General features: G+C 33.4%; 1 protein-coding gene and 1 long non-coding RNA gene across 6 annotated transcripts; both read left to right on the forward strand.

Annotated features, from left to right (window-relative positions):
* On the forward strand, nucleotides 568-3,269 carry LOC107604883 (UPF0496 protein At3g19330). 5 transcript variants are annotated; one of them, XR_002349275.1, is made up of 4 exons: nucleotides 588-827; nucleotides 918-1,912; nucleotides 2,693-2,757; nucleotides 2,792-3,269. XR_002349275.1 is itself a non-coding variant. In XM_016306592.2 (3 exons), the coding sequence occupies exons 2-3, from the start codon at nucleotides 722-724 to the stop codon at nucleotides 1,994-1,996; spliced, it is 1,185 nt and encodes a 394-aa protein (XP_016162078.1). In that variant the 5' UTR covers nucleotides 568-652; nucleotides 684-721; the 3' UTR covers nucleotides 1,997-2,384. The 5 variants fall into 5 exon arrangements, 4 of the variants coding, with proteins under 4 accessions (XP_016162078.1, XP_016162077.1, XP_020960506.1 ...); XM_016306592.2 differs by lacking the exons at nucleotides 2,693-2,757; nucleotides 2,792-3,269 and having other exon boundaries at nucleotides 568-652; nucleotides 684-827; nucleotides 918-2,384; XM_021104847.1 differs by having other exon boundaries at nucleotides 2,693-3,269.
* On the forward strand, nucleotides 5,465-7,770 carry LOC110263500. The gene is made up of 3 exons (XR_002349276.1): nucleotides 5,465-5,656; nucleotides 5,838-6,017; nucleotides 7,063-7,770. It is a non-coding gene; the product is annotated as an uncharacterized LOC110263500 (long non-coding RNA).

Below are 8,978 nucleotides of genomic sequence, written 5' to 3' on the forward strand. Positions count from 1 at the left end.
TATATTCTAACATGTATTTTATACTAATGGCTAACTTTGGTGGCTGATTTTAGTGTCCACGTAATATAGTCAATTTTAAATAAGGTAAACTACTAAAAATACACTCGAATAATTTTTCATTGACATAAATGAACTCAAACTTTTTTATCGACAAAAATATCCTCAAATAATTTAAAAATACGACAAAAATATTCACAATTAAATATGTAGTTCTCAAAAAATGCTTTAGAGCTTGAGTTTTGATGCGGTTTTTTACAAGTATGATTAAAATATTAAAATAATTTTATTCTTAAAACTTAATTTTTTTTCGCTAATTATATATTTTTTGTGATTTTTTATAGTTTTCTAAAAATATTATTAGTTGTTAAAAAATTATAAAAAATATATTTAAAAATAAAAATATTTTATTTTTTTAATTATACTTTTAAAATATTATATCAAAATTTAATCTTTAAAATATTTTTTAAAAATATATATTTAATATTAAATATTTTTTCGTATTTTTAAATTATTTAAAGATATTTTTATCGATAATAAAATTCAATTGCATTTTTTATAATCTATCCTCTAAATACGAAGGGACTAAAATGGTAAAAGCACTTAGACCGCCTGATACTTCTGTCCTTCAGTGCGCCACATCCCGCGGCCAGAAACTCTCGCAAAGGCGCACTTGGATCTCCCTTACTCTTCGTTGACCCTGCGGCGGCACTGTCGCACGAGAATGCTTCAATGGCTCTCCTCAAAATCTCTTCCGCCACACGCTTCTACTTCAGTTCCCACTCTCCCTCTGTCTCCTGCTCCTGCTCCTGCTCCTCCCCATTCCCAAGGTAACAACTAACACCAATTACTACTCCAAAACTCACAAACCCTTGTCCTTTTCAATTCGATTTCTTACTCCCTTCAATTCCACTTCACAGGCAACTCCACCGAAAATTCAAGCACTGCTTCCTCGCCAGGCCCTAATATTGCTCGCGCATACGACGACGCCGTTCAGGCCAACTCCTACAACGAGATTCGTTCCGTGATCCAAGCTCCCCTGCAGGACCACCTACACCTGCACCAACAAATCCATGAGGTTGAGGTCATTGACGAAGAGGACAAAGAAGACTCGCATCACCGCCACGTGCTCGCCCACGCGCTCCGTCCCGATCGACAGAGCATCCGGGAGGCTCTCGCTAACGCCGAATCCTGCCGCGGCGCCGCCACACTCACTAGACTCGCCTCCGATTACTTCGACCATAGCGAGAAAACCTGCGGAATCTACCTCCTCCTTCACCGCAGCGTCCGCCGCGCACGCGACATATACAAGCCTCTCCACGAACTCATCGCCGTTCTCCCCGACGACGCTTCCGGCTCCTTCAACCGCCATCTCTGCGACCGCGCTTTCGATCTCTTCGTCCAATTCGACAGCCAGGAAAACCCGTTCGTCTTCCCGCACAACTTCTCCGACGTCCGTGACAGCTTATCCGGCCTCAAGCTCGAGATTGAACGACGGCGCTTGCGGTGCTATGCGAGGATTCGCCTCCTCAAACGGTTCCACACGAGTTGTCTGGCCTGTTTAGTTGTAACCGCCGTGGGAGCAGTGATCTCGGCCGTGCTGGTCACTGCGCATGCCGTTGCCGGCTTTGCTGCGGTTGCTGCCTGCGGCGGCTCGTGTCTTCCAAAGAAGAAGGTAAAGAAGGAACTTACAAGGTTGAATCAGCTGAATGCTGCATCAAAGGGTACTCTTGTGATGAATGACATTGACACTGTGAATAGCCTTGTTGATCGGTTGCAAACTGCGGTGGAGGGAGACCGGGTGCTGATTCAGTTCGCGCTGAACCGGGGGAGGGAGAGGCATCCCATTCAGGAGGTTCTGAAGCAGCTCCGCAAGAACCAGCAGAGTTTTGAACCGCTGCTTGCGGAACTCGAGGTACAGATATATCTCTGCTTCAATGCTGTTAATAAGGCTAGAATGTTGCTGCTTCAAGAGATATGTCTTTATCCCAATTTGTAGTTAGTTTCTAACCATTTAGTCCTAACTTTGTTTACAAGTGCAACCTATTTAAGCAATGCACACCCGATCCACACTTGATGGATCTTCCTCAAAAACTTGATATGTTCAATCCCTAATGTAATCAGTAATTACCCATATTCAATTCATTAATATAAGAAACTTCACATATAGCAGCACTTTTTGTCAATATTCCAGAAAGAAACTGGCACCAATTTCTCTGACTGACAACTATCAGCATGTAACAATTTTTATCCTTTATGATGTGCTGAATAGTACTTAAGGTAAAGTGTACCTTTATAATTTTATGGCTCAGTTTATGATGCTAACGATGGATTTACTCTGGTGCTTATATCTTTCAGTGTTATTTTCTTCTGAGTTTAGTCTGTTCAATTAATCTTTTTGGGAATATATTCTACTCAACACTCTATGGTTCTTTATTTAGTTTTCTAGTTTTCTCCTCATTGACATTGACTGCTACAGCCAGAAATAGGCCGCTGAAGAAAAAGGCCTTTGATAAGTTTGGACTTTGGAGTTAGTTAGTATATAAGTTGGAAGGTAAAAAGAGCTAGACAGTTGATAGGCCTCTCAAATACCCTCTCTATTCGTAGTTTCGGGTCTTTTGCTCACACCAAGAACCATTGTTCACTAAGCACTTCTATTTGACTCTCCATGTGGGTTCTCTTTATCGTGAACCAGTTCTAGATACTGGAGCTCCCAATCTCAGGATGATGAGGGGGGTTAGAACAGATCTTGGCAGCATGGAGACAAACATTGAGCTGCCAAAAATGTAAGGAGGAAGATGAATCACATCAGTTTTGGTGCATGAAGTTGACAAATAATGGAGGACAAAAATCTAGTTGTTTTGAAGGTTGGGTAAACCGTGAAGAAACATGAAGGGAAGCCATTTCTAAATCAGCATGGGAGTTTCAGAAAGATTGAACTTTTTGAAATCAATGGGCCAATTCCATCTCAGTGTAGAAAATTATGGAATGGAAAGGTTTGGATCATTGTTGAGGTACATGGATAGGGAACTGGATTCAGTTAGCATGTAAATTTGGAGAGAAAGGGATTTAGGCAATTGGACAATCAAGAAAAGAATAGGAGAGTTGAGAGTTCTCCCAATTATCTTTTGTAGTTTCAGATTCTTGAAGCACGTTGACCAAGAACCATCCATGAATAGCACTTCTCCATTTGTCAAGGAGATAGTGTGTGTGCTCGCGCACACGTTTTATGTTTATTGCAACCCCATGCAGTTTCTAAATCAACACCACAATATTTTCATTTGTTTTATGCAAGCGACTATAACTTCTGGATTCAAAGCTGCGCGAGTCTTGAAACTATGTAACTTTAACTTTTAATATCACATCACAAATAAAGTGGATACTCTATCGAATACTATATAATTGTTTTTNTGCGTACAAATAATATATAAATAGCAAACTACTATTTTCAATAATAATAAATTTGAATGCTAACACAATTTCTTATATCGTCATATTGAAATTAATCTAATATTTATAATAGGTTTGAATATTGGCAAAATTAATCATATCATAGTAAAACTAATTTAATACGTACATTCATAACTTCTAATTAATGTTTATTTAGTTTTGAAAATATATTTAATTTTGGGTTTATTTATTATGAGTCCTAAGAATATATGTTAAACTTACAAATTGAGAAAGTTATTATTGAAAATATAAAAAATTTGAGTTTTCAATGCATTTATTTTATATCTATTAAATAAAAAAAATTTAAAAACACTAATAATAAGTTTATCATGTACTCTTACGGCACCTGTTAGTTGAACTCTTTAATTTTTTTTGTAAACAAAAAAAATATTTTAAAATAAAAAAATAGATAAAGCGATAAAGTAAAGAATTAATTATAATCATCATTAAATTTATAATTTCCATCATATCTGAATTCTACCATTTTAGTTTAAGAATAACCAGCGGCGGGCCCGCGTTACGTACGGTGAACAGTTATTTTTATGGTTTAAAATTTGATATATATCTTTTTTATATCATTGAAATTTATATAGGTATATTCTATGATTTGTACCTAATTTTTTAGTATTTTTTTATAATATTTTCGTAATAGTATTTATTTTTTTTATGCGCGGACACTTTAATTAAACGGCAAGAATCCTTGTACGTAAGCCAATGAGTTATAGCTCAAATGGTATAGTTTTCTCATACTCAATTAAAAGGTTGCAGGTTCGAGTCTCCTATCTTTGGTAAAAAAAAAAAATCCTTGTAAGTAAATTTTAAGTAAAACTAGAAACTAATTTTCGATAAAAGATCTTTGATAAAGTTAAAGATAAACATTAAAAGTTAATTCTTTAAATTTACAAAATGCATTTGATATTACATGAGATCCTAGTATAGTTTGTAAGTTTCCATAATAAGCATAATATATAAGACCCACAATTGCATAGTTTAATAATACAAATTAATGTAGAAAAATTTTTCATTTTTGTCGAGTCTTGCTCCAAATCCTGTAATTATGTAATATAAAAGTTTTTAGCAAGAAGAATTATTATACCTGGCCTATTGTTTTTTTAATTTTGATTTGTAAAGTAATATAATAAATTTTAAAACAGCTTAAATAACTAATTTAATTAGAAACAATAAATTTGAAAGAACTTTAGTTGAAAATACCAATATATTTAGTTTGTATAGGTGGATATTTCTGAATACTTCACGATAAACCACATTATTTGTATCGATGCAGTTGTTTGAGTTATCATCACAGATAAAAATCTTGAGTCCATTGTTGTTATTAACTCGAAAAACTGCTACATAAAGTTGACCCTGAGTAAATATAGGTTGTTTGTGAAGCAATTCCACATGATTCTGTGATTGTCCCGGTTGTTTATAGTAATGGGCTAATGGCATAGGAGAGAATCAAAGGGAAACTGTCTGCGCTCGACTTTAAACCATAATCTATTGATGGAGTCAATATCTTCCTAGGAATGTAAATTTTTTTATTACTAATGTTATTTCCTGATAAGACTTTGCTTCAATAACCTTATTTCCAAGCCTGGTAAGGATTAATCTAGTTCTGTTATATAACCCGACAGAATGATCAATATTTGTTATTTTTAATCTAGTATGGGCAGTTTTATCAATGCTCTTTTTTTTTATAGTTGGAAATGTAGTTTATTCGAAAGGTAATGTTTATTTAGTAAAATTGCCGGCTTTAGTTTTTCTTTGATATAATATCAATTATGTTTCTTGTTCTATTGTTCAACTATATATTAAATTTAAGGCTAGTGGTTTACCCCTTAGCAAAACTCAAAGAGCTTGCTAGAACCAATGGTATTCTTTAGGAATTAGGCGAAAACTTCAAAACTTAAATACAATTAGAAAAACGTGATATGTGGCTCATAAAACAAAATAAAAGCTTCTCTGGGGCAAAACAATCTAAAGTAAAAGGTCGAGTACCACGTCCTTATAAGGAATTAACAAATAACATTTCATTCACTACTTATATGTTCTCTCATTTTGATTCAATAGTTCACATATACCAACAATTAATATATATACACCTCAATAACTCTCTCAAGACTAAGTTGAGATATTATCATGAAGCCAAGAATAATTTTCTTCATGATTGTTTTAGTTTTATTCACTTTTGTCATCAACACCTATGGAGGTATATACATAGAGTTTTCGTCTTTTTTTTTTTTTTAAATGTTGCAGTATCATTACTACTCTATTTCTTGTCATGTATATAACAATCTTTTAAATTCAAATATGCAAGGAATTCTTTTAACTAATGAAACTAGCATAATAATTTAACCATTTTGTTTCTTTTAAATAATATTACCACACAGAAGAGAAGCCCGGGTGTGAAGATAGATTTATAATCGATGGGCAATGTGGGAAAAATGGAGACATAGATTGCATTGTTGAATGTGTCAAAAGACTTGGAACAAGGCTTATTACAACAGGAGATTGCTATTGTCTTGATCTTCCTGACAATAAACGCCGATGCATTTGCGCTTATGACTCATGTATGTGATCAAATCTAAATAAATAATTGAACAATAATTATATACATCATTTTACATGCATGCTAAAAAAAAAAACAAAATCTTCCTTTCTTAGAAATTAGACAGATGCATGTATTAGGATACAGGATGCATTATTATTTAAATCAAAACCAAGAATTGTGAATAAGTAACATGTTATGCATTAGATAATAACCCTATTAAAGCCTTTGATAAATTAAAGTTCAATACATGCATGAGTATTTAATTTGTTATAAAACAAATTTTATAGATGTCTTTATGGAACAAGCTTTTTTAAAATAAAAAAGTTGGTAAAATGATAAAATAATATTTTAATTACTCTTAAATCAAGATAGTTCACAAATAATAAAAGTTATAAATTTAAAAATGATTATAGCATTATTTTATTATTTTACTAATTTTTTCATTTTTTAGCAGATTAAATTTTTTCTTATACCTTTAGGATGTCTTTGGAATACAATAGAATTAAGGTTGATTGGATTTCAAAATCAATTTTTTTTCCGTTGAAAAGAATAAAAAATATTAATTAAATTGATTTTATAAATTCTATAAATTTACTTTAATACTTTTCTCAAATCTTTTCATTTTTTTAGTAGAGAGAATTGACTTATTGTATTTAAAATGGATATTTTATTAGTGTACTACCTTTTTAAAAATTTCATAGTACTAGAGGACTAGCACATTTTATGATTTGTAGTCATCAATTAGTTATTATTAATATTTTTAATGATGTGAGATTACATCTAATAATATGGGACTACACATTCTTTTTTTGATAATTAAATGCTGACTAAATTTGAATGAAAGTACTAACCTCTCAGACTTTCTCTTAAAATTTATTATAAAAATGTCATCCTTTAAGTGAACTTACTTTTGTCTCAACACTCCAAAATCTGCTTCAAATTACATAACCTACTGAATGCATGTTCCCTAAAAATCCTATAATCTCCTTAGTGTAAATAAATTTGCTAGGAACAATCATGTATATTTTCAATTCTGAACTTATTTTTGCTCAATTCCATGCCAGGTTATTACAAAGGATTATTTGCTTCTCCAAGGCATAACTAGTGGAGGGAGTATATGCTTTTGACAATTTAATTGTCCCTACACCTATGCATGCACCAAGAAATGTTGCTATAGTTTATGTTCAAATTCTTCTAATTCTGCTGTTACTCTTCTAACTTTGGCCATCCTACCTTAAATATTGTACTCTCTATTTTAAATAAATGCAATATCTCTATTTCTCGTAAATCTCATGATGTGTATATACGTGAATTTTTTGCTCCACGGGAAAATGTATCAATTACCATTTGTTGATCCTAACTCAATTTATAATGATCCTTTTGAATTTGTGTTTGTTGATATTTGGAGACATGATACTATGTGACAGGTCTCAGCAACTTAGGTGTGAAGAAAATGTGCCTTGTGAGATCTGGAACTTGAAGCAGAATGTGATGAGAATGTGAAGCAGAGAAGAAATAGAGAAAGAAAAAGAGTTCTGTTATTTTAATTGAAAGAGAAAATAGTTGGTTCAATTACATGTAAGAAGCCGCAAGAGATACTTATAGAGAAGGTTTAACTACCTTCTAGAGATAGAAAAGGAAAAGCTAACTAATTGGCTATTCTAGAAAGTTCTTGTAACTAATTTGTAACTAACTATTGGAAGCTGCTCAGATAGTCAGGACCTTCTAATAGACTTTTACACTAGGCATCAATCACAACCACAATGCTAATACATCTATCATCATCTCTAGTTTTTCTTTTTTTTTTTTTTTTTTAATTTTCTTTTACACGTAAAACCTGCTTCTGTGATGCTGTTGCTACCTCCAGCACCTATCATCATTCCTGGCTTTCTATTCTTCTATCTTCCTCAACACTGTTGGGTTTTTTCTCTCTTTTGTGAGGTCTAAGTCCAACTTTTTGAGAGTATCTCTTTACACTTATTGTGCCACAACCCTAATCAGATTTTGGGGTCTTTTGAGAGAGAGAGTGTAGCCACCAAGTGAGAGAGAAGAGGAAAAACAGAATTCCCATTTTTAAGCAAAGCAGTAAATTTAAAATGACAGTTTCTCATTCATTCACCATTGGCTCGGCTTGAAATTTGAACTGCGTGTTTTCCTCATCTTGTTCTTCATTCTGGTCGGTGGAGATGTTGATTGGAGGTCTGCAGTGGGAGATATTGGCTTCGCAAGAGAGAAAATAGGTTTTTCATTTTTACACAGAGCAGCATTCTTTGAACAGCAGCTTCTCCTTTTTTCACCGTTGGATCGACGTGAAATTTGAACTGCAGATTCTTCACATCTTGTTCTTTATTCTGAACGGCGAAGATTTTAACTGGAAGTCTGCAGAAGGAGAAATAGGCTTCGAACAACAGCTCTATTTTTGGGTATTTTTCATCTTCTTGTTTCTCATTTGTAAGTTTTGGTGCTTTGATGTTTTGGCTGGTTATATGCATGTTTTTGTGCTTTATTTGAGACTCTCTTGTACTTCATTTGATTATAGTGGAGCTATTTCATTGGTCTGGACAACCCGTGATTTTTACCTCTCACATTGAGGGGTGGTTTCCATGTTAAAATCTCGGTGTGTTCTTACTATTGCTTTACTTGCTGTATTTGCTTGTTATAGTTGCTGCCATATTGTGTTGTGAGTGCTTCCATATTGTTCTTGTGTTGGACATTTGTATCGTTTCCGCTGCTAGACTCTTTCATACTAGTATCAGAGCCTGTTGGTATTTTTCTGGGCTTGTGATTCTGTGAACAATGGAAGCTAATACTAATACTAGTAGGATGATCACTCTTAAATCTTAATGGTCCTAATTATGATTTGTGAAAGTCAAAGATGGAAGATTTATTTTATGTCAAAAATTTTCATCAACCAGTTTTTGGTACAGAGAAGCCTAATGATAAATCTGATGATGATTGGACTTTGTTGCATAGACAAGTT

This window comes from Arachis ipaensis, chromosome B06, assembly GCF_000816755.2.
Source record: "Arachis ipaensis cultivar K30076 chromosome B06, Araip1.1, whole genome shotgun sequence".
Classification (NCBI taxonomy): Eukaryota; Viridiplantae; Streptophyta; class Magnoliopsida; order Fabales; family Fabaceae; genus Arachis; species Arachis ipaensis.

Bases quoted from the DNA above. Each gene is read 5' to 3' on its own strand.
- LOC107604883 (XM_016306592.2), top strand. From the start codon at position 722: ATGCTTCAATGGCTCTCCTCAAAATCTCTTCCGCCACACGCTTCTACT. The intron at 828-917 runs GTAACAACTAAC...TCCACTTCACAG, and splicing joins TGCTCCTCCCCATTCCCAAG to GCAACTCCACCGAAAATTCA.